The sequence below is a fragment of the Microtus pennsylvanicus genome, chromosome 10, assembly GCF_037038515.1.
Source record: "Microtus pennsylvanicus isolate mMicPen1 chromosome 10, mMicPen1.hap1, whole genome shotgun sequence".
Classification (NCBI taxonomy): Eukaryota; Metazoa; Chordata; class Mammalia; order Rodentia; family Cricetidae; genus Microtus; species Microtus pennsylvanicus.
The window spans coordinates 80,602,129-80,627,498 of record NC_134588.1 but is presented as its reverse complement, the minus strand read 5'-3'; the positions used below and the strand labels follow the sequence as shown (position 1 = coordinate 80,627,498).

The window sequence follows — 25,370 nt, the reverse complement described above, 5'->3', positions numbered from 1 at the left end:
GCACGCATTACAGCCGAGCCTAATGACCCAAGTTTGATTCCCAGAACCCATAGGGTGGAAGGAAAGATCAATTCCTGTCATCTTCTGATCTCTGCATGTGTGTCACGGCACTGCTTACTAAACACTCAGTCGTGACCGTTGGCTGGTGAGTGTATCACAGCCCCACAATGTGCCCCTCAAATAGCTAGAGTCCTTATGGGCCAAATAAAAATGAAATGAAATTTGAGATTCTGACCTTTAGGAACAAGGGGAGCAAGCTCAGCAGGTTCTTATGACGTTCTTCTGGGTTCTTGTGCGTCAGCTGCTGGTATTCCAGAAATTTCTTTTCAAGTGTGTCCCAGAGGGCAGTGGGGCCAGGACACTGTCCTTCTAGTGGGAAATCAGGCTTCATAGCAGGGGACTGGCCTTCATTTTGGAAACCTGGATCTTCAGGTCTGTCCTCGGCCTTTGAGAGATCTTCAGCCTCCATCTTCGGCAAAGCAGATCTGAATCGAGAACAAAGAATTGAAAATGAAAAGTCCTGCTACTTCCCTTCCTGAAGACTGATTGGGAGACAGGTCCAACATTACTCAGTTCAGCTTCTGGAAAAGTATCTGAAACCTACTACTATGAGGAAGCACTGCCCAGGAGATTCAGGTTTAGACATGACTAACACACACATAGTTCACAATACCAAGTGTCCTAGGCACTGGGCAGCCTTTACTGCACAGATTCTCATACAGTGACGCTGGGGGTGGGGGTGGGGGCTTCTGACACTCTCTGTGGATACCTAAGGAGAGCCGCTGGGCCAGAGGTGTAGGGGGAATACACATCAGGCTGATAAGGTGAAGCCTTATAGCTGCTCCCCTTCTAAGAGACTGTGAAAGCACAGGAGATATGCAAACTCTTGAGCTGTCTCTGTAAGGGAGAAGGGGCTTTAAAAACAAGTCTCGGGGGCTGGAGAGTGCTCACAGGTTTAGGCCATTTGTTGCTTTTGCACAGGCTACAGGTTTGATTCCCAGTACCCACATGGTGGCTCACAACCATTTCTAATTCCAGTTCCAGAGATCTTACACTCTCTCTGTCCTCCGTGGGCATGAGGCACACATACACACATAGACAAGATTCTCGTGCATATAAAATAAGATAAAAACATCTTTAAAAACATTTGTCTTAGGTGCCTTTAAAATTTTAACTAAGATATAATTCATACAACACACAATTCACTTACTAACTTTTCTAAGTTACAGACATATATGTTACAAGTATATACAATTGGCATAAATGTATGTATCTATAAAGAGATGACATATTAACAATTTTGAAGCAGTTAAGTGCCATAAGTAGAGCTAAGGATGGCCTGATGCACCCTCCTGTGATCCTAGAACTTGGGAAAGTGAGGAAGGAGGATTACAAACTCAAAGCAAGCCTGAGTTGTGTAATGAGTTACACGAAAGCCTAGTACATCGTAAGATCCTGCCCCAGAAAGAGAGAGAGATGCAGGAAGAGAGAAAGAAAAGGAATGTTCACAGTTGAACAACCATCACCATTAGCAATGCCTAAAACTTTTTTCTTGGTATGTAATCTATGTCTAAGTCATAGCTTCTACCACTTAAGTTCGAAAGGGTAGGTTCCCCATTCACTCTCAGCATTGTTTGCTTTGTAGTCAATATTTTTAGAAGACTGTGTCCTTAAAATGACCCTTGAAACTCTGAGCATGCTGGGGTCTGTAAATATATACAGGGACAGTCTATGGAAGCCAGCACCACACAAGTCAGTAAACACAAGAACAAAACCTTGGGGATGGTAGCCGCTATATCCAGGTCACCAGGCAGCCACCCCCCCCACACACACACACACCAGAAGCTGCTTTTGTTTATGTCCTTGGCTTCACTGTTAAACATCTCAGATGAAATCTAAGCACAAACCAGGCTTGCTTACGGTTTATTTATCTGAAGTGAAACACATTCCAAATAAAGACCAAAATATCTAGGTTGTCAGAATCCATCCTGAACTCGAACGCAGAGGCATGCCTGTTACACTTGACTGCAGGGGGAGAAGGAAGGGAGACTAGATGTTGTCCCTGCATTACCTGGCAAAGCTAACCATCCCCCGCCCCCCACACACACACAACATTCTGAACTTGCTTAGGTACAAATCTGTGCATCCCCCGTCCTCATCTGTCACGTGTTTCCTACTCTCAGACGTCATTCCCAGAAATCATCTTTACTTGCTTTTTAATGGTTAAAAAAAAATTGTGATATATCCATGTAGTGGAATATTGCTAACCCACTTAAAACACAATGAACAAACTGATAAATATTAAGTACCAGTTATGCTGGATGAAAGAATCAGGACGCAGGACACCACAACTAAAAGATTTCATGTGTGTAAAACATTAAAACATTCATAATCTCTGTTGACCGAGTTGGTCAGTGGCCATCTGAGTCTGGGGGTAAGGGGGAAACGCCCCTAGGCAGGGACATAATGGAATTTTTGCGACTATGAAAATATTCGTTGTTGATCACAGAGTTAGTTACGTGAGTGCACACACTTAGCACGTGAGTTTAAAATGGGCACAGCTGTTGCTGGGATGGAGAGCGCTCCTAACATGCTCGGGCCAGACAGTGGAGTCCCTCACACCCCTCAGTCCCTTCCCTGACCTTGGCAGGCTTTTCTGGTAGTCTGTTTATTTTCTTTGTCCCTGTCTTTCTATTGCCCCTTTTATCCCCGTGCCTGTTTGGTGGGTAATGTTCTCCTAGTATGGACACTCCAGAAGCACAGCCCACAGCGTCTACTTTTCAAGCAACCTGATGGCCAGATCTTGTCAGCATCTCACTCGGCATGGTGTCTTCAGACAGGAACTCAGTAGCCGTGGATTTGTCAAGTCCCTGTCCCCTTGCCACCTGTTTGCAAAGTGGTGTTCCGTGTGCCTCCACTTGACAGCTGCCACAGTGGCAGAGGGCTAAATCACTCACAGCCCCCGGTTCTGCACACCTTGCTGTCGGGGGGCAGACCATGCAGGTGACCTCAGGGGACTATATGGAATTGGTATGCACCCCAAAGCAGCAGCGCTGAGTAGAGAGCCCTATGCATACTCAGTTCGACCAGATACCACCGAAACGCCTCCAGAAACCAGGCATGGGGCACGCTCCCTCCAACAGACATTGGGAGGCTTCCCTCTCACTCCCCAGCCAGCCCCCTGGATTGGCATTATCCCCATTCCAGTGGCTGAGGATGCCATTAAACTGAGGGGTGCCTCGCCACCATGTTTGTGTATCTGCCTGAGGAGAAACCTTCTCCCTGTGCCTTTCGGCCTTCCGGCTCCTCCGTGGTCAGCTGGCTACCCATCATCTTTGCTTATTTGTCTCTGTCTTGTTGGTTTCCAGGAGTATATTAGAGAGGACGGGCTTGGTGGCTTAGCCAATTGTAAGTATCAGGGACATGGTTCAGTCTGTATAGTGCTTGGGCTAAGGACCTGAGTTCCATCTCCAGAACCCACTAAAAACGCCAGGCATGGGGGAGGGAACTGGAGGAGAGGAGAGAGGGTAAACCTAAGATTGGTATGAAAAAAAAAAAGTCACAGCCAAAAAAACAAAAAACAAAACCCAGGCATAGTGGCTTATACTTGCAATCCCCAAAAAATGGGAGTGGAGACCAGTGGACCCTGTGGCTCCCTGACCAGCCTGTTCAGTAAGCTCCAGACTAATTAGAGACCGGGTCTCAAAAAAAAGAAAAATATGATGGGGGCTGAAGAGATGGCTCGGCAGTGAACAACACTGGATGCTCTTGAAGAGAACCAGTCTAGTTCACACCACCCACATGGGTGCTGCTAACTTCCATCACTCCAGTTCCAAGGCCTCCAAGCACAAATGAGGTACACGTATGTACCTGGAGGCAAAACTCATACACATAAAAAATAAAAATAATTGAACCTTTTCTTGAAAAAAAAAGGAAAGATACTGAAATCTGACCTCTGACCTCCATATACATGCATATACACACATGCACCCATACAAATACACATAGATACACACAAGAAAAAATACAAATATCTTCTAGGAATACTTTTCTCCTATAAACTGCTTCATAATTTATTTTGTTTTGTTATAATGAATCTTTTTCATTCCCCTTAATGTCTCCATGGAGACTGAAGGTAGGAGGCCTCTGTGCTCACACACAGGCTCTAGGGGATGCTGGAGTTAAGCACAGCGGGGACCTGTTTTCCACCTGAAAGGCTGGGAGCAGATGTGCTTCTTGCCTGGTGACCTTTGCACTATCTGTATAAAAACTATCTATAAAAACTATCTTCGAACTGGAGAGATGGCTCAGCGGTTAAGAGCACTGGCTGCTGTCCCAGAGGACCCAGGTTCAACTCCCAGCACCCACATGGCAGCTCACACCTGTCTGTAACTCCAGCTCAAGAGAATCTGACACCCTCACACTAATTCACATAAAATAAAGTCAAATAAACTATTTTTTTAAAAACAAACAGACAAGACCTATCTTCGTGGGCTTTACAAAAAATTTCGATGTAGATCTGCATTTAGCTTATTTTGCTCCTCGGGATTTATGTATGCTTTTTCGTGGATTGAGTTACCAACAGAATAGCTGTTAACATCACCAGAATAGTTTTCGCCAAATTGCGCTGTGCTTAAATATGCCTAAATAAACTCCTGAGGGTCAGACTTCAGGAGTTTAGACCGACTGAATCCTTTTGAATTGAACTGCCTTCCCAAGGATCCTTACTCTGCTGGCTGTGGAGGTTGTCAAGGCTATGGAAGCTAAAGAGTGATGGCCATTACTTATTTAATGATTTCACACACCTAGGCCAGCTACTCACCATTACAAACAATCTTCCCATCTAAATGATGAGCCACAATGTTTTCCTACATTCTTAAGAGGAAAGAGCCAGCTCTAAAAGTCAGTACACTGTCTAGGCTCTGGATCGTGTTTTCAGTGAGCTTTCTTCTACCACCACTGGGCACAAGGGCACACTGTAAGTCTTGGATAGTCCCAGTTATTTTATTAACATATATTTATTTTATGAAATAATGGATTTCTTTACGACATTTTTCACACGTGCATGGGACACTTTGGTCTCGTTCACCCTAATTACCTCCCCTTGTCTCCAATCCTCCCAAAACCATTTAGTTCTCAAGTCCTGCTGATTTTACAAGTACAACAGACACAAAGCAAACACCTCCCTGTAGCTTCTGGTTGTGACTGCTACAAAGCGAGGAGCTAAGGGTGTTACTCGTCCAGCCCACTCCAGAGTCCCTCCAAGGCTGCTATTCTGAAGTCAGATTCCGGTATGTTCTTGTCTTTTGTTTCCTTGCAAGGGGCTCAGCTACTTTCTGTGGTCTTACTCCCAAGGGCACATGTCTAAGGAGCGTCGGGTCTAAACACTAAGGTACTTAATAAAGTGTTATTGACTCTAAGTACGTGAAAGAATACGTGAGCCAATGAAGAAATCAGCCTCCATGTAAACTGTACAACACACACATTCTCTCTCTCTCTCTCTCTCTCTCTCTCTCTCTCTCTCTCTCTCTCTCACATCACTCTAAGATTTTCGTATGCTTTCCCCAAACACAGAGAGACACTTTCTGTCAGTCAAACTGCTATTCCTATGAAGCTGGACCATATCCAGATGGTCCACCCAACACATAGTCCTAAGCATGGGCTCTATCCTATGTATCAGTCACACTGTGACCACACTCACAGGGTACACCAGCCAGCCTGCTCAGTAGAGGCTATATCTGAGGACCCACACAGCACACGATGATAGAGGAAGGTCATTGGCTAATAAAGAAACTGCCTTGGCCCATTTTGATAGGCCATCCCTTAGGTGGGTGGAGTAGGCAGAACAGAATTCTGGGAGGAAGAGGAAGTGAGCTCATACGCCTTAGCTCCGCTCTCTGGGGCAGATGCGATGAAGCAAGCCACCAAGTCAGACATGCTGAATCTTTCCCGGTAAGACTGGTGCTATACAGATTACTAAATATGGGTTAGGCAAGAGTTAGCCAAGAAGAGGCCAGAGCTAATGGGCCAGGCAGTGTTTAAAAGAATACAGTTTGTGTGTTGTTATTTTGGGGCATAAGCTAGCCAGGTGGCCAGGAGCCGGGCTGTGGGAAGAGGCCCACAGCTCCTTCAACAACCCGACATCGGGGATATGCAGTGGAGAAACAAGGCATCAGATTATAAAAGAATGTGTGTGCCTGACCCAATTAAAAAATGGGGTACTGAACTAAACAGAGAATTCTCAACATAAAAATATCAAATGGACAAAAGACACTTAAGAACATGTTCAACTTCCTTAGCTATCAGGGAAATGCAAATCAAAACAACGTTGAGATACCATCTTATACATGTCAGAATGGCTAAAATCAAAAACACCAATGATAGCCTTTGCTGTAGAGGATGTGGAGTAAGGGGAACACTCATCCATTGCTGGTGGGAATGCAAACTTGTGCATCCACTTTGGAAATCAGTGTGGTGGTTTCTCAGAAAATTGTGAGTCAACCTACCTCAGGATCTAGCAATACCACTCTTGGGAATATACCCCAAAGATGCCCAATCATACTACAAAAGCATTTGTTCAACTATGTTCATAGCAGCATTATTTGTAATAGCCAGAACCTGGAAACAACCTAGATGCCCCTTAATGGAAGAATGGATGAAGAAAGTGTGGCACATCTACACATTAGAGCACTACTCAGCGGAAAAAAAACCAATGGCATCTTAAATTTTGCATGCAAATGGATGGAAGTAGAAAACACTATCCTGAGTGAGATATCCCAGACCCAAAAATATGAATATTGTATGTACTCACTCATTGGTGGATTCTAGCCGTAAACAAAGGACATTGAGCCTATAGTTCATGATTCTAGAGAAGCTAAGTAATAAGGTGAACCCAAAGAAAAACATATATAGATTCTCCTAAAAATTGGAAGCAGACAAGATTGCCAGGCAAAAGTTGGGAGCATGGGGGTAGGAGGTAAAGGGAAGGGGAGAAGGAGAGAGAGGGGAGAAAAGGAGGGTTAGGAAGAGCTTGGGTGAGTGGGATGGTTGCGATGGAGGAAGGACAGATATGGGAACAGAGAAGGAGATATCATAATTGAGGGAGCCAATTTGGGGTTGGCAAGAGGCTTAGCTGTGGAAGGGTTCCCAGGAGTCCACGGGAATGACCCCAGCTAGGATCCTGGGCAGTGAAAGAGAAGATGCCTGAACTGGCCTTGTCCCATAATCAGACTGATGACTATCTTGAATATCATCATAGAACCTTTGTCCAGTGAAGGATGAAGACAGAGACAGAGACCCACATTGGAGCACTGGACTGAGCTCCCAAGGTCCATTTGAAGAGCGGTAGGAGGGAGAATATGAGCAAGGAAGTCAGGTCCACGAGAGGTTCACCTACTGAGACAGTGTGCCTGAGCTAATGGGAGCTCACCAACTCCAGCTGGACTGGGAATAAACAAGCATGGGATCAAACTGGACCCTCTGCATGTGGTTGACAATTGGGGCAGATTGAGAGGCCAATGATAATGGCACTGGGATTTGTCTCTACTGCATGTACTGGCTTTTTGGAATCCTATTCTCTTTAGATGCATACCTTCCTAAGCCTAGATGTAGCGGGGAGGGCCTTGGACTTCCCACAGGGCAGGGTGCCTTACCCTCTCTTAGGACTGGAGGGGGGAAGGGTGTGGGAGGAGTGAGAGGGAAGTGGGAGGAGGGGAGGAAATGGGAATTTTGATTGGTATTATTTATAAAGTAATTTTAAAAAAGAATGTGTGTGCCTGACAAGTGTGGTGGTGCACTCCTTTATTCCCAGCACTCAGGAGGCAGAGGCAGGAGGATCTCTGTGAGTTAAAGGCTACTCTGGTCTACAGAGCATGCTCTAGGGCAGCCAAGGCTACAACCAAAACAACAAAGAATGCAGGATGTGGGGGTCTGACAAGCACCAGACATAGCCTGTCCCCTCTGGGTGGAGGAGCAGGGTTTGCTGAACTGAAACATGTGATTCACCTTCTCGGAAACACACCGAGACTTAGGAGAAACAGAAGTTTCTAACAAATACGGATCCATGGAATTAGCTTCTGACTCAGATATGGAGCTGGGGCCACAGCCCTCAGCCTCCTGGCCCTTACCTGTGTCTGCTTCAGTTCTGTTTGTCAGGGGAAGGAAAACCAGGGTGGAGCAGGTGGGGTTGGTCAGGGCAATGATCATCAAGAAGAAACAGTTGTAATGGCCCTTTACCAGGAAGCAAGCACCATAGGGAAGTTCCAATACTGGTTCCTACCTAGAGAAAAAAAAGGAACCAGTATGGGGTGAGGGCCACTGGAGGGGTCTCTGGGGACAGGACCAGCAAAAGGCATTCACCGCACACACTAAATTCAAAGATTTTGTTTGTTTGTTTAATTCCAGTGTATTTGTGAGTGCACGTGCATGCATGTGTGTGTGCATATGCGCACACAGCCTGAATATACATATAACAACCAAGTGTGTTCAGCAAGCACACTGTTTCTAGACCTGCTAAAAATATTGAGCTCAGGCAGGATTTTAAAAACAAAGCATTTGCATTTCTTGCCTCTTCTCCCCAAGCTGCCATCTTGAAAAGACTGGAACCTAAGAAAACTCCCGAGATGCTGATGCTTTGCTGCTAAGGAAACATTTGAGAGCTGGGGAGATGGCTCCATCAGTATAGTGCCTATCACGTAAGCAGAAGGACCCAAAGGTCCATCCTAGCATCCACGCAAAGCCCAGAGCCACAGCACATGTTTGCAGCCCCAGTGTTGGAGCTCACTGTGGGGCCAGCCTAGAGTACAACCAATGACCTTGCTGGGTGACCAGCATAGCACCAGCCAATGAACTCAGCTTTCAATGAGAGATCCAAACTCAAAACATACAGTGGAGAATAGTCAAGAAAGACACCCAGGGTTGACCACTGACTTCCATTCACGTACACACGTGTGTGAGCACACCCACACTAACACACACACACACACACACACACACCAGAGGTAGGGGGAATCCTACTGCCATTTCTGAGTTTCTATTGAGTTACAGGCAGGCAGACCTTTCTAGCTGTGTGCTGTGACTTATCAGCCTTTTACACGAAGATTCCAGAAGGTGCTTTAGGGAGAAACTAGTCTTAGACTGTAGACTCTAGAGCAAGAAAGCACGGGAAACAGCCTCAAGGGTAGGCTGGGTGAAGCCAAGGGAAGCCTGGGGACGAAAACTCGATTCCATAAAACAGAATATAAAAATCTCCTTCCTGCTTCCGTGTCTGCCTATGACTGTTTCCACTTTCTACGCTCCTGGAATAGGTGCTGGTCGCCTGTGTCACAGGTCTTCCCCAGAGCTAGGGATGCCTCTATCTAACTAGGAGAGCCCCAGAGTAGAAGAGTGACCGTCCATGTGTGTCTGTTTTCCTTCCCATTCATCTAGTGAGTTCTCCACACTGGGCCCGTGACACGGGCTTTGCATGCGCAGTTGGATTTAATTCCCTAAATTACAGAATGCCCTTCCCTTCCTTTCTGTAAAGATGAGGACGCATGGGGGTCATTTTGACATAAAGCGAATCCCTAGGTGTGTCACAAACCCCTCTCCTTCACAGAGAGATATGAACTCATATGGTCTGAGAAGTCAGTAACATTTGCCACATTTGTGGCAGGCATTAAATCAATGGGGTTATAGGAAATCAGTTATTGGTTGATGAATGACTAGCTCTGGGCTGAACAGACATCTCTAAAGTAGAATGAGCACACAATTGACCCTGGGTACCAAGATCAGACAGTAGGGAAGGGCTGGGTTGGAGAACATGAGGAGAATTGCAGAATGGACGAGAGCCTAGGAACTCCTGTAGGATGTGGTCCAGGGCCAAATGCAGCTTATGCATCTGGGGCCTGAACTGTCTGCTGGGCTTGTGTGCTGAGCTAGGAGTTTACTCTAGACCTCTCCTGGTCTGTGACAGACACTGCTGTGTTGGCTAGACATGAGCTCCTAAGTCCAATGTGTGTTCAGTCCTAGAAGCATTTCTTCCTCTTGCCCACAGCCTTCAAAAAAACACCAATAACCACCACACAGTGCCTCCTACATTCTGCACAGTGATATTTGATTAGTCCTTAGGGTCCAGCCCAAAAGCAAGGTAAACTGTCCCCGTCCCACCCAAGACCCCACTTCTCTCCTATATTGCTCCCTCCTCGCCTGCCCACTGGGTCTGTCAGATCTTAGGTTTCTCCCAGCAAGGAGCTGGTCTGGATGGATGTCGTGTACAAGTGACCCTGAGTGTTCAAGCCAGGGCTGGAAGTAAGGATTTACTATCTTGAAGAAAGTGGGTAGCTCTGGGAAATGGGAGGACAGTCCCTAAAACTATGAACCTTTGTCAGGGGACACATGAGGAGTAGTGAAACAAATGGCCATACTAAGGAGCAGGAAAGGGGAGCAAGGCAAGGGGATCCCCAAGGGTGCTCACAAGGAGTCTGGATACTCAGCTTCTCAGGTGAAACAGGGCAAGCACCAGGCCACCACAGGACTTGACCTCTCAGATGGCCCCCATCAAACCCCTTGGTGCTTCCCCACAGCCCTGCCGTGAACAAGCATTCCCACTTCCTACCCAAGGCAAGCACCACACACGTACCTCAGGAAGACAGCAGCAGAGCTGGGCCCTGCAGTCTGCTTCACAGGTCCTAGAAGAGAGGGGTAGCTCAGGTTGTTCCCAGAAGCTCTGGAATTCCCCTAAAGACTAAGTAAGTGGGTCACCCTTGCCAGGAACCAGTTGGGTCCACAGAAACTTTTAAACACTGAGGACTTCCTTTTTCTAATCCCAGGCCATAAAGCGCTCAAGGCTAGCACACACACCTCTGTGGTTTTTGCAACAGCAACTGAACACAGGAACTCTTCATACCCTGCAGAAGGAGCTACTTTTGTATCTTGCTTGGTGTGTGTACCAACTTCCACATTGCAAAAATGGCCAAGGAGTGCTTCCTCTGCCTGAGACCCTAAAGCTAAGCTATGGCATATGCCACAAGCAGCTCAATAACAAGAGGTTCAGCTCCAGTCATACACCCCTCCACCATAGAAGCTGACATGTGACTTAACCTCACTGAGACTCAGGAAAGGTTGCCGCAGAAAGCCTAGTCACACATAGATGACATCTTCCAGCAGAGAGACGCGTGTTTTCTAACACAGAAAATCTACTAGCTGAGGGTCATCACTCCCATGTGTGTGGATGGGCCTTGGAAGACTGAGAATCCCAGACTCCAGAGAGGAAGCGATAGACCCAAAACCACACTGCTAACAAGCATCAGGATCAAGGGCAAACCCTCCCATTCCTTCACTCCAGGCTGGCTTGACACAGTAGTCAACCATGAAAAGAATATGACAGGGACCTCCTTGGACACCCAGGCTAAACTTGCAAAGTTTTTACCAAACACTGTTGACTCCAGATAACACCACAGTCAACTGGGATCTGAGCAAGAACCCCACCCACTCCAGAGGCACCAGAACATTTAGTACAGACACTTGTCTTGCAGCCTAAGTCAATGGACTAAACCCTACTTGCCAGGCTCTGTACTGGATTATTGGTCATAGAAAGAGAACCATCATTTAAATCTACACCTTAAACCTCAACACTCGCTGTCAGAGAAGTCAGGGAAACCGCTGAACAGATGTTGAGCAACAAGTTACCTACCCGAGGACATGGAGAGACCTGTGGCCCAACCTGTGGGTGGCCTGGACATTTGGAAAGGCTGTTCTGAGAGCCATGATGGGTACTGTGAGATTGGGGTGAGCAGCTGAGGCAAGGGGACAAGCAATCCAGGCAGCGTAAGCATTTGAGGACATGCTCTGTTTCTCAAGAGAAACCAGAGCAGAGAAAGCTGAGATTGGAGAGGGTCGTGCACGTGACAGGACTGAGAATGCCTAGCTGACAGGCCCTGGTGACCTAGCTGACCTTCTCTGGGGTGATCTCAGCAAACAATAAGATGGATTTCTAACAGCAACCTTCTGCTGGCTTCTCCTGGCCTCTGTTGGTTTCTCCTGGCTTCTGTGGACCCAGGCCTATTCTCTAGTTGCTCACAGCCTCAGGAACAAGAGTCAAGGAAAGTGATACTCAGGTACAAAGACTGAAGTAGCCTTGGGAGGAGAACAGAGTCAACTCTGGGGAGCCCAGAGAAGGAGCTGTCTGTCAAAGATGATGTGGAGTTGGTAAGACAGTGGGGGATAGAAGAAGCTCTGCAGAATCAGGGACAGAAGTAAGCCACATGGAAGTGTGTCGGGGGAAATTGAAGGTGTGTGGGTGGTTTGAATTCGAATGGCCCCCATAGGTTTACATGTCTGAAGGGTTTCCCTGTTGGTGGAACTGTTTGGGAAGGATTATGAACTATGGTCTTTTTGGAGGAGGCGTGTCCCTGCAAGTGGGCTTTGAGATCTCAAAAGCCCACTCGATTCCCAGTTATCTATCTATCTCTCTCTCTCTCTCTCTCTCTCTCTCTCTCTCTCGTGTGTGTGTGTGTGTGTGTGTGTGTGTGTGTGTGTCTACCCTCTGTCTTTCCCTGGCACTCTCAGCTACTGCTTCCGAGCCACGCCTGCCTGCCTGCTGCCACACTCCCCTCCATGATCATCATGGACCACTCACCCTCTAAAACTTTAAGGAAGCCTCCAGTCAAATGTTTTTCTTTTTTTTTCTTTTTTTCTTAAATATTTATTTATTATGTATACAATGTTCTGTCTGCGTATATGCCTGAAGGTCAGAAGAGGGCACCAGACCTTATTACAGATGGTTGTGAGCCACCATGTGGTTGCTGGGAATTGAACTCAGGACCTTTGGAAGAGCAGGCAATCCTCTTAACCACTGAGCCATCTCTCCAGTCCCCAAATGTTTTCTTTTATACGTTGCCTGGGTCATGGTGTCTCTTTGCAGCACTAGAACAGTACCTAAGACAGCACAGGAGAGGGGTATGTCTGCTTCTGTGCAACTGGAAGGGTGTAGGGTAGGTGTGAGGCAGAAAGCAGGGGCAGGTCACACAGGTCTCCAGACTCAGCTCCCCCCACCTGGTTTGTCACCTTTATACCTCTGATGTCACTGGCTCAGATTAGGAAGATCTGTGACCTTCCTGGATAGCTTGGATGGTTGCACAACCATTCTGTTTAGCTGATTCAATAGCTCATATAACTTGTTCAGAATATAGGAAAAGAGATTCAGTTGGAAAGCATGTCTGGAAGTTCACATGCTTGACCTTTTAAGAATTCAGTACCTCTCGGGGCGGGAGAGATATCAGCAGCTAAGAGCATTGACTGCTCTTCCAGAATACCTGGGTTCAATGCCCAACATCCAAATGCCAGCCCCAAACTGTTTATAACTTCAGTTCCAAGGGATCTGACACCTTCACACAGGCAAGCATGCAGGAAAAAAAAACACCAATGAACAAACAATAAAAATAAGTAAATCTTTTTTAAAAAAAAAAAATGAGTACCTCTCAATTCTCAGAGATCATGAAACCCTTTAAAACAAGGGCCAGACCACCTTGGAGATTATCAAACACTTCACAAAACAAGAGCCGAGCCCTCATTCGCTGGGAGTTCTGGTTCCCATGCTGTGAGAAAATTCCTCTCTTCTGCACCAGGGGACTCTGGGCCCGAGAACACTGCTTTTTGAAAAGCTCCACTCTCTCACTATGGAGAAACAGACCCTTCCTGATGTACCTTTTACCCAAGATGCTTCTCTCTCCATTTAAGGTAGGAGTCAGCCTCAGGTGGAGTCTCCCTACCTCTGCAACTCAGGTTCCTACCACAACAGCTTGAATAGATGTTCTCTAAGGAGCTGTTTGCCTACGCAGGTCTGCTTCGCTAGGAAGACCAATGCTGTTCACAGACTATAGCCCTCTCCTCTGAGAGCCGAATGCTTCTTTAACCAGAATGAGCTTCCCAGGACATGTTAATGTGCCAGGGTTATTTCTTAAGGCAGACCCAATCATTCTATGTGTCCAGGAGGGGCAAGAGTGGAACCCACGAGAAACAGGAAGTGCCAAGAGAATCAATAACGCTACTCAAGCCAGGTGCCTGGTTTCTCTGGGGCATCTCCAGGCAGTGGGGGTAGATGCTACATTGTCCATCCCTGTTTCACAGCTTCACAACCCTTCGTCCACCTTACCACGGCAAGCCTGGCTGCCTACAGCCTTCCCCTCCACCCTACACTGTCAGACTTAGATATGTGGATCCATAACGCTACTGCTCCTTCTCTCGAATATCTACACGGCTCCCATATTCTCCAGGAACAAAGCCAAGCTCCAAGCCTAAAGCAATATTGACCCATTGTCTTCCTTGTCTAGTTTCCCACTGCGTCCCCAATGAGATCTGGCCAAGGTGACTGCTCACGTCCTTCCATCTTGACCCTCTGCCTTTACTCAGCCTCTGCACAGCAGAGACTGCACACAGCAAATCACACAGCAAATCACACAGCCTTCCATACTATTCTTAGCAGTCTCCTGGACACCTCCCCAGCCCCCAGTTCCTCAAGTGTGGGGTCCCCTCACAGCCTGCAATGCCAGGGGCTCCCTTAATTTCTTTCTCATTTCTCATGACTCATGAACAGAATTCTTTCTAGGGCTCATATTTCCTCAAATAGGCTTCTATCAATTATGAAATGTCACAATGATTTCATTAACACGTTTTGGGGATGAGTCATATTAAGCCAATCAAAAATCAACCTGCTCAGGGATGTTAATCATGTGAGCAAAGACGTAATCTTTTGGTAGGAAAGCCCTGTTTGGGGCACGCAATTGGGATAACCTTCTTGCCAGGAGCAGAGGCACTATCATTCTGAAGGGCATAGATCTCCCATCTCCTCTACCAAGCACTGCCTGGACACTCAGCTAAAGTAACTGTCACAGCCCACTGGCCTATGAAAGGAGCAGCCCTGCATTCTGGTGGCAGGGGAGTGGCTCTGAAGTCCCTACTCCACCCACTACCCTTGATTGAAGGACATCTTCCATCTGAAGATGGAGGAGCTTCTCATCATTGCTACCCAGGCCCAGCACGGCCCTTCCCACTTTCTTCAGGGCTGCGGCTAAGGCACAGATCACACACACACACACACACACACACACACACACACACACCTTCATCCCCCACTCCCGCCCCTTCCTGAGAGGATGCCAGTGCTCATTCAGGCCTCGCTCCCGAAGCCTCCCTGGCTGGAGCTGCCAAAGGCTGTCTTTCCTTTTTAAAAAGGCAAGTAAGACATGGGGACAGAGCGGCAAAACCTTTGACCCTACCTTGGTCACATCGACCTCACCTCACCTGCTGCATCTGGGGCCTCTCTCCTAGATTCTATTTACAGTTCCAGGGAGCCAGGGGCAGAGATGTCTGCTCTCTGTGACACTATGACACGAGCAGCCATTTCAGTCAGCCTCCAGGATGGTTTTTTCTCTCTCTCTCTTTTTCCCATTTATTGTTTACTGAATATCTAAATGTCTTTGCAGATATATTTTAATATATTTTATTAATTCTCTGAGAATTTCATACAATGTACTTTTATTATGTTCACACCCCATCTCACTGCAATTCCCTGTCCTTTTATGTTGTTTTTTTTCTTTTCTTTTCTTTTTTTTTAAATCTTTTTTTTTATTGAGAAAATGAGAAAAAAAACAAGTTTCCACCAGTTTGGATGTTCACCTTCCTAGATATGGATGGAGGGGGGAGGACCTAGGACTTACCACAGGGCAGGGAACCCTGACAGCTCTTTTATGTTTTTATAACTCTTTCAGTCCAGTTTATATCGCCCTTATACTCCTGGGTGTGGGACCGCCCACTGGAAAGTGACAGGTTTACCAGGAGCCATGCCCTTGAAGATACCTGACCCTGCCTCCTCCTGGAACCATCAGCTGTCCACAGATACTCGGGTCAGAGCTTGGAGACATCTCACACACACGCACATGCACACACACGCACACACACACAGGCGCACACACGCACACACATGCACACACACGCACACGCACACGCACACACACCATACTAAAATGTTGACTGGCTCCATCTTGTGCAGGCACCTACACAGCTGCCAAGTGCTCATAAGTGCAGCTGTCCTGTTGTTTCCAGAAGACACTGTTCTGCTCTGGTTCTCCCAGATCTCTGACTTATGATCGTTCTGCCGTGATCCCTGAGCCTCGCAGCGGAGGGTGTGTGTGATTCATTTCTAACTGAGCCCTTGGACCAGGTGTGAGTTTCTGCCTTAACCACAATCCACAGCACAAAGTACTTTCTCTAATGAGATCTTAACATTTATATAGAAGAATAAAAGGCCTCAAATACCCCCCTAAACAATCCTGAGCAATAAAAGCACTGCTGGACAAACCCTTGTTATCAAGTTCTTCTACAAAACAATGGTAACATCATAAAAACAAACTCAAAGATCCATGGGATGGAATAGAGGATCCATACATAGCTCTGTGTAACTACAGATACCAGGAGCTGGCAAAGATGCCAAAAGCATGCATGGGAGAAAAGACAGCATCTTCAACAAATGGTGCTGGGAACCTGGAATTCAACCAGCAGAAAAATAAAACCAGATCCTTACCTCTCACCCTGCGCAATTCCAAATGAATCAGAGGTCTCAGTGTGAGAGCGGAACCTCTAACACTTGTAGAAGAAAGAGCAGAGAGTGCATTTCAGGATAGAAGTTCAGGGGAGGACTCTGGATACGATCCCAACTGCCCAGGAAATGAGACCAGCAATCAGCAAGTGGGACTATAAGGGGTTAAAAGGCTTCTCTGCTAAAACAGTTAACTGCCTGAAGAGGCAGCCTACAGAGCGTGAGAAAAGCTTTGTCAGATATATACCTGACAATGGATTCGTGTCTAGAATGCACAGGAACAAAAATAGATAGGTAGGTAGATAGATAGATAGATAGATAGATAGATAGATAGATAGATAGATAGATAGATAGATAGATAGATAGATAGATAGACAGACAACTAAACAGTGGGCTATGAAACTGAACAAAAAAGGTCCTTGGACAAAATAGCAGTGGCTAAGAAATATTTGTAAATGTTTGCCATTCTTAACAATCCACCATGGAAACATAAATTAAAACTACTCTGAGCTTCATCTGACCCAGAATGGCTATTTTAAGAAAGCAAAACCCAACAAGTGTTGGCGGAGGTGTGGGGGGAGGGGAACTCATGTTCACTGTTGATGAGGATGCAAATTTCTGCGACCATCGTGAAAATTGGTGTGGAAGTTCCCCAAAAACGAGAATAGATCTACCACGTGACCCAGCTGTACAACTCCCGAGCAGATACACAAGACTGCTTCCTGCCACAGAGACACGGGCTCATCCATGTCCGTCACTGCACTGTTCACAGTAGCAAGGACGGGGACAGAGCCTAGAAGCCCACCAGCTGACGAGTGGATGCCGAAAATGCTGTGCCTATGCACGAGAAAATTTGCTTTAGATGTAATGAAAAACAAAATTCTGAAATCCGCAGGTTAACAGTTGAGCTGGAAAACATTACCCTAAGCGAAGTCACCCAGACCCAGAAAGACAAACATCATATGGTTTCACCCCCATGTGGACCTCAGGGGCAGGTCCTTCGATTTGTGCATTTGATTTGAAGCATTCGAGGAACCCAGGGAACCAGAAAGGGACCATGGGTGGTGGAGAGAGGACCACAGCAGAGCCCGGCGGATGCAGGAGGGAAGATGGGTAGTAGTGTTGTGTGAGGTGTTTTACTCTTTTGGCTTTTGAGGGCACAGCTCCACACAAATCACACACAGAGGCCTTATTCTTCTTTATGATTTCCTGGCCTTAGCTTGCCTTGTTTCTTGCCAGCTTTTCTTAACTTAAATTAACTTGATTATCTTTTGCCTCTGGGCTTTTACCTTTCTCTATTTCTGGAGACCTATCTTTGCTTCTTTCTCCCTGACTGGGCAGCTGGGTGGCTGGCCCCTGACGTCCTCCTCTCCTTGTTCTCTTGCTCCTCCTTCCCTCGGTTCTCCCTCTACTTATGATCTCTGCCTGCCAGCCCCGCCTATCCTTGCTCCTGCCTCACTATTGGCCTTTCAGCTCTTTATTAGACCATCAGGTGTTTTAGACAGGCACAGTAACACAGCTTCACAGCGTTAAACAAATGCAGCATAAACAAAAGTCACACCCCTAAAAATAATATTTCCCAAAAGAAGGGGGGGTTAAGTAGAGGGAGTGATGGGAGAGGAGGGTGGAAGATGGGGTAAGAAGGAATAACTAGCATTAAAGATGTTTTATATATTTTAAAGCTGATATTAGAGTATTATTTGGACAATTTTTTAATTTAAAAAATGGTCAATGTGTATTTAGAAAGTTTTCTAGTTGTGTTGAATAGAAAACATGACAAAATGTATTTTGCATGCTCTATTCCCATCCAAGCATGCTGTATAATTGATGGGTGAGTTGACTTGATTATGTAACCGCCCACATTCTATCATAAACGTATGGCATGTTGACATTTTTCTTACGTTATCAGCCTGAATCTCCCTCTTTCTTGACCTGAGTTGCGTCCGCCACGGCCCAGTGTCAGTCACCACCACTTTGATAAGAGCTGCTGGCAGAGGATGCTTGCCACAGTGATTTTTGTTTCCTTCGCATCATGTGAGACTGTGAATTCTTAAGGGACGGTCTAGTTGATCACTTGGCCCAAGTGAAGAGAAGCGTCACAGTTCTGCCAGACGGTGACGGTCATCTGGAGTCCTAATCCTTTGATGCCTGAGTGGTTGTGCCGTCCAATGCCTAGGTCATGGTGTGACTAGGATCAATCCCAGCTCACTCACCGTCTGCGAGCCTCTGAAGAATGGGGTGACATTAGTCTCACCCTGGGGTGTAGGTGAACTCCGCCTGATCACTGTGGGCTCTACTCCATTCTCCTTAGCATCAATACGCCCTTCTTAGAACTAGGTGGGCTAGCAGCCCTTCACTTCTCTGGCTTCTCATCCTTGTTGAATCATGTTCCTCATGGAAATCACCGAACAAGAATTCCCCTGCCTCTGACGGACACTATGCAATACAAACATCAATACAAACAGAAAGCCTGCCATGAGCTCAAGCTATGTATATAGCCATAAAAGAAAACTAAAAGTAAATAGATTAAATCCATTTGTAAATATGTTTCCCAGTAGGCTCCCTACATCTTCAGGCTCTACACTTGAAACACAAAATATTACGGGAAAATTTGCATCTGCAAATAGGCGCGTATAGACTTCCTTGTCATAGATCCCTATCAATACAGTACAACTGCTTAATCTCATTTGCATTGCATTAGATAAGTTAAGCATTTTTTAATCATTTAAAGTATAAGGGAGGTGTGAATAGGTTGTATGCAAATATTATGGCATCTTATGTCAATGATTTAAACATCCTTGGATTTTGGTATGAGCGGTGGCTCCTAGGACCTTGCAGATTCTTGGTTCTAGGGGTCTCACATACAAAATAGTTCCATTTTATTAGCTACCAATATTTTTAAGTGTTAGAGAAACACTTCAGATTTTAATATTTATTCATAATATCCTTGAACTTTGGTATGCTTTTCAAATTTACAGTACATCTCAATTTGGACTGCCCAAGTTTAAAAGGCTTAGGAATATTGTCTGGACATCTGTGGTTCCAAACAGTTGCAGGAAGATAACAAATGCAAAGGCCTCATTGTAAGTGCAACGAGAGATGGCCCCACCATGATGTAGAGTGAACCTGGTAACATCTTCTTCTTCACTCCACAGTTGGCCAAACTGCCTTGTTCACTTAATACAAACTAGGTCTGGGAGAGGGGTGGTACCAACACTTGGTTTGCAGATCCCTGTCTATCTCCATCTTCATGTCCCTGAACCACCACCTCCCAAATCTGTATCTATGCCCTTGGCCCAGCTCTGTGCATAGCAACCTAGGAGTCCTAACATTCTGGGCTTTTCATCCGTTTGCCTTTTCTAGAATGTGTTCAAACCCCACTCTCAAAACATGGTTTAAAATCTCACCAACCTCCACTATCTCTGACCCTATCTCTTTGTGGCAAGCCACTATCACCCCAGCCTCCATGATGGCACAAGCTCCAAAGCCTTGCTCATATTTTCTTCTTCTTCTTTTTAATTAATTTTTTTCATTTATTTTACATCCTGACCACAGTTTTCCCTCCCTCCTCTCCTCCCATCCCCAACACACACCATATATTCCTCTTTGTTTCTGTTCAGATGGGCAGGTCTCCCATGGGTATCAACAACGCAGGGCATATCAAGTCGAGGTAGGCCTAAGCTCCTCTCTTGCTCTTTCTTTTGCTTCCCACAAGAACCCAAACAACCCCATCATAACAAAGCCTCATCAACAACAATACAAAACTTCTTGTTTAACAAACCTTAAAATGATATAAAATAAAAACCACTTAGGAGTCAATCTGAACAAAATGTATGCTGCTTTTAAGAGATAGAGCATCAAATTTTACTGGAATATTTTCAAATACCTTCTTAAATAGGGAGACAAACCATGTTCATGAACTGGATGAGTTATCTTCATAAAGGCAAGATGTCTCCCTGAATTCTGTTTTCATTCAAACATGAGCATTGCTTTTCTGTTGAGCTCAATAAGTTGATTCTGAAATCTACATGCAAGAGCAAAGTACTGAAAAAGAAGGAAGAAAATAGCAAGATTCTTTCCAGACATGAAGATTCATAATAAAGCCCAGTAAACAATATTGCTTGGTGTTGGCATAAACAGAGCCAAGTGTGGATGGTGACCTAACTTACTGCAGGGCTGTTACATAGTGGTGGCCTTCATAATAAATGCAGCTGAGACCCCTGATCATCCGTGTGAGAAAACCAATGATCGTGCATAAATGATCTGAAAGTAGACGTGAGAGAATCTGGGGCAAAGAAGAAAATTGTGGGAAGATGGGATGATCTCAGGATGTGGATATGGGGAATGTCATGATGGACTTGAAAGAAAGCATCCTTAACATATCACAAAGAGGAGAAAAGGGCGCAGACGCAACACTCTGACACTGAGTAGAGGCGCATCTAGAATTTTAAATAAAGATAAAAACCAGCTAAACTGCTGTCGTTTTCTTAAACCAACATGACTTCTAACTGCATCCTAAATACTTCTATGTACATGCACAGATATGTGCAGCTCTCACCCCTCGTCAAGGGAGCTCCTTTTTGCAGCAGAGAGCATTACAGAAAGCCACCCCTGCTCACAGTGCAGAGAATAAGGGACTGCGGATGCCCCACACCAATGCATGCCTCAATAATGCAATCCCTACACTGAAGGCTCAGGGAACATCATGGAAAGGGGTGGGAAGATTGTAAGAGGCAGAGGCCAGGATGCCTGTGCTGAATATGTCTCCCAGGCATGACAGGGGAAACATGCACATGAATTTCAGCAAAGAAGTTACCTGGACAAGACCAGCAAAATGGCAACACCAGCTGACATGCCAATATAGACGGAGAAAACTCCACAGGGTTCCAACTCTACAAGAGGAACTGCCACAGTCAAAGGCTCTGAGAGAGAGAACAGTTTCCCCATGGATGAGTTCACTCCTAGGATGTCAAACCCCAAGTCTCAGTCCAGGACACATGCACATATGAGCAGCATTAAATGAACTAACCAGGTTACATATATACATATGTGCATATTTATACACATATATACAGGTATGTATATGTAGCAATAATAAAGAGCCCATAGATTTGGGGAAGGGAGACACAGAAGCGGTTTGATGGGAAAGTGGGAATGATACAAACATGGCATTCGCATACAAAAATCTCAGATGACAAAGTTGAAGAACAAGAGCAACCAAAAAAAAAAAAACCATTTTAACTCCTACTTCACAATGAGTAGGGGAAAACTGATTTCCACCTGGATAAAAGGCTGAAAAACAAAAGGCTAAAGTACTTTGTAGAAATATTGCTACTGTCAAGTGTTGGCGGGAATGCGGACCAGAGCAGTTCTGCTGCATTGCTGGTGGGGAGGTGAAATGGTTCATACCGCGCATCTGCAGGCTCCACGCCTCTGGGTTCAGCCATACATGGGGCAGGAGGAGGGTAATATATAGGTAAAATGAAAATCCTGTACCAATTTTCAGAATGGTCTTGAACATCTACAGATCTACATGTGAGGGGAGCCATGGAAATGATCTTCAGAGTACACACCAAGACTGAAGGTAAGTTTACCTGTGGCCCATTCCATTTCTAGAATCTACAAGTTAGAGCAATTCTTACATATAACCTAGTATATTTTGCTTGTAACAGTTAAAAAAAAAACAGAAATAGGTTACGTTCCTGTGAGCAGAATCTCAAAGAACAAAGTTCTTGGGATAGAATGCTACACAGAATTAGATATTAACAAATTAAAAGGATATGCAGTAATACAAACAAATTTCGAAAACAGCTTTGAGACAAGGAAGTCTTCAAAATATTTAACTCAGGCTGGAAAGATGGATGGTTCAGAGGGTAGAAGTGCTTGCTGTGTAAACATGTTGACCCGAGTTCAATTTCCTAGCTCCCACAGAAAGGCTAGCACAGCAGTAGAGATCTGTAGCCCTGTATCTGGGAGACAGAGACAGGCAGATCTCCTGGGTTTGCTGGTCAACCAGTCTACTCAAAAGGGCATCTCTAGGTTCAGAGACCTTGTCTTAATGATTGAGATGGAGAGCAATAGAGAAAGACACATGATGTCAAAGTCTTCCCATCATATGTACATGCTCAAGGAAGTGCACCTGCACACACGTGCACACACACACACACATACACACTATATATATATATTTCAGGCTAATGAAGTTCAAGAATGTTTAAAACAAAACCACATACTGTCTTTGTTCCTTCTCTGCTGCTCTGATATAACACCATGACCAAGGAGACTCATAAAAGAAAGAAGCTAATTTGGGGGTTCCAGTTCCAGAGGGTTAGAGTCCATGATGGCAGAGCAAAGGAAAGGTGGCAGGAACCGTGGAAAGCTTAAGATGCATCTTAAGATGCGACCAGGAAGCAGAGAGAGCACACACACACCAGAAACAGGGTGAGACTTTTGAAACCTCAAAACCCACCCCCAGTGACTCACCTCCTCCAACAAGACCACACCTCCTAACCCTTCCCAAACCGTTCCACCAACCGGGACCAGGTATTAAAATCTATGAGCCTATGGAGGGCATTCTCATTCAAACACCACACATTATTAAACAATACAGAGATTGTGGGAAACCAGAAATAAAAGCCAGGGAACAGTGGGACAGTCACGCCCATCCTGGGACAGCAGCTGCCTCTGAAGGAAAAGGATGAATGCACAAAGGGCCTCAAAGAAGTGGTGGCCTTTAAACAGAGAACTCAGATGTCAGCACATGGGGTCAGGTATTCTTAACCCTCTGGCCTCTAGACTTTGTCTAAGCTCTCCCTCCACCTACTCAATGTTGAAAACGCTCCTGGGGGTGGGGAATGGCTCAGCTGTCAGGAGCACTGGCTGCTCCTCTAGAGGACTGGGATCCGGTTCCTAGCACTGGCATGGTAGCACACAACCATCTGTAGCTCGGGTCCCAAGAGGTCTAACACTCTCTTCTGACTTCTGTGTGTACTGCATGCAGGTGCCGCACAGGCATGCACACAGTCTGCACAAAATAATAAAATATTTAAAAAAAAGAGAAAGAAAATTCTTCCAGGCCCATAGAAGTTTATACCAGACATCCAGGATGGACAAACAGGAAAATCTCCCCACCCTTGAGCCCTGCACCTCACCCCAAGCTGGGTCCAAAGGCTTCTAAGAGCAATTCTCAGAAACCACAGTGCAGGTCCGGGCTCCTCCAGTCTCCTTTCGGCAGAGGAGAGCCCTGTCTGTCCTCCCTGCACACTCACCTCCAACCTACTTCACATCACTGCACAGAGTACCACAGGCCTCTGTCTGTGAATTGTCCCTTTGCCAGCTTTGAGTGTTCATTGAACAATTAAATGGATGGAGACAATAGACAATTATACTGACATGCAAATATTCCCTGGAAAGGTAGTACGCAATGCCTTAGATATCACTTCAGAGAGACTGGGACAAAGGTTCGAGAAGGCTGGATTTTGAAGAAGGAGAATCAGTTCTCAATCAGAGAACTGTTCCTGTTTCTGCAAAAAAAGTTGACATTCAAAGGTTGGGTGTGACAATTCAGGTGAGGAAATGAGGCCTAAAGGGACTTCTACTTACCAGATCCTGGGGCAGGCGAGGGTGGGGCCAGATAAGGGCAAGACCGGGTCTGCCCAGCTGTCCTGAAGGCCAGTGTGGATGGTCACAGGGACAAAGAGGGGGAGTGTCGCAGGCAGCGCCCCTCTCTATGCCTTGACACCTGGCACATGGGCCAGACCTAGTTTTCCCCAGCTGTGGCAGATGCCCACTCCCCCAGAAGAGCCCAAAGAGGAGACTTAACCTGTGCCCAGAGAATAAGAATGAGCCGCTGCCTGGTTAACTTGGCAAAGCCCACAAGTGACAAAACCAGGGACACAGTCACTGAGTAGCGCTAATCACAACAGCTGCCCTCACCGCCCACTTCCTGCCACTCAGCTCTCCTCTCTACCACCCCAAACTCAGACTAGGTACCCGTGGTCACCCATGTGCCCCACAGTTGGCTTTGCAGGAGGCAGTGAGGTACCCACCACAACACACAGCCCCCAACAGGCTGGCCTATCTTGTCCAAGAGCAGGAAGTCCTACCTGGATGGGTGGCATTCAAAGTCTGCTGACGTCACATGGTGTGGGTCCTTCCATCCCCAGCCTCCAATGGCTCAGCTCGGGGAAGGGAAGACCTGGCCTCACACGGCAGCCATCAACAGTGTTTCATTATGAATCACTTGGACTGAGTTAGTTTCTCTTCATTTCCTGGAGAAAGCAGAAGTGGGAAGTCTGCAGATGCCTGCCCTGTTCACCCAGCCAATGACAAAGCTGCTTCGCCGATGACTGGCAGAGCAACTTGGGTTTCACAAAAAGGTCCTGTGGGACTGTGTGCTCAGTGGTCAAGCAGCGCCAGGTGGGACCAAAGACCAAAGGGGAAAGGAGAGCTGACTGACCACGTCTGGATTCTATCTGTGTCCGGCAGGCTTAGGTCCACGTGGCTCCCAGTCCTAACCCTCACCTGCCTGAGACTCAATTTCAAATCCCTAGGAACTGAAGTTGAATAGTTTCCTTTCTCCAAACGGTTACAGTATGGGAGCAGACACGTGGAATACCAGTGTGAGAGAATGGTTTTCTAAGACCCCAGCAGAGTCTCTTCTGGAAGGGAAAGACTGGGTTGAAGCAGAGGCTTAGAAAAAGTCAGAAACATCCCTAAGCCAGGCACTCAGGGAGAAGGAGAGGTAAAGCCAAGGGCTCGTAGGGGCAGGAGTGTGAGGTTCCAAACCACACCAGGA

At 46.2% G+C, this 25,370-nt stretch overlaps 1 protein-coding gene across 5 annotated transcripts in view; it reads right to left on the bottom strand.

Annotated features, from left to right (window-relative positions):
* Wdfy4 (WDFY family member 4) overlaps positions 1-24,809 on the bottom strand; it is a 228,178-nt gene extending 203,369 nt beyond the window's left edge. For 2 of the 5 annotated variants that reach the window (XM_075988750.1, XM_075988754.1), the window contains exons 1-2: positions 24,679-24,809; positions 236-485 (exon numbers count right to left, since the gene is read on the bottom strand). In XM_075988750.1, the coding sequence (XP_075844865.1) occupies positions 236-469 (234 nt within the window). In that variant the 5' untranslated portion in view covers positions 470-485; positions 24,679-24,809. Of the gene's footprint in view, positions 1-235; positions 486-8,126; positions 8,279-10,618; positions 10,642-24,175; positions 24,637-24,678 lie in introns of those variants that run through there. The other 3 variants (XM_075988751.1, XM_075988752.1, XM_075988753.1) reach the window with 3 other exon arrangements.
* Positions 24,810-25,370: the final 561 nt, after the last annotated feature.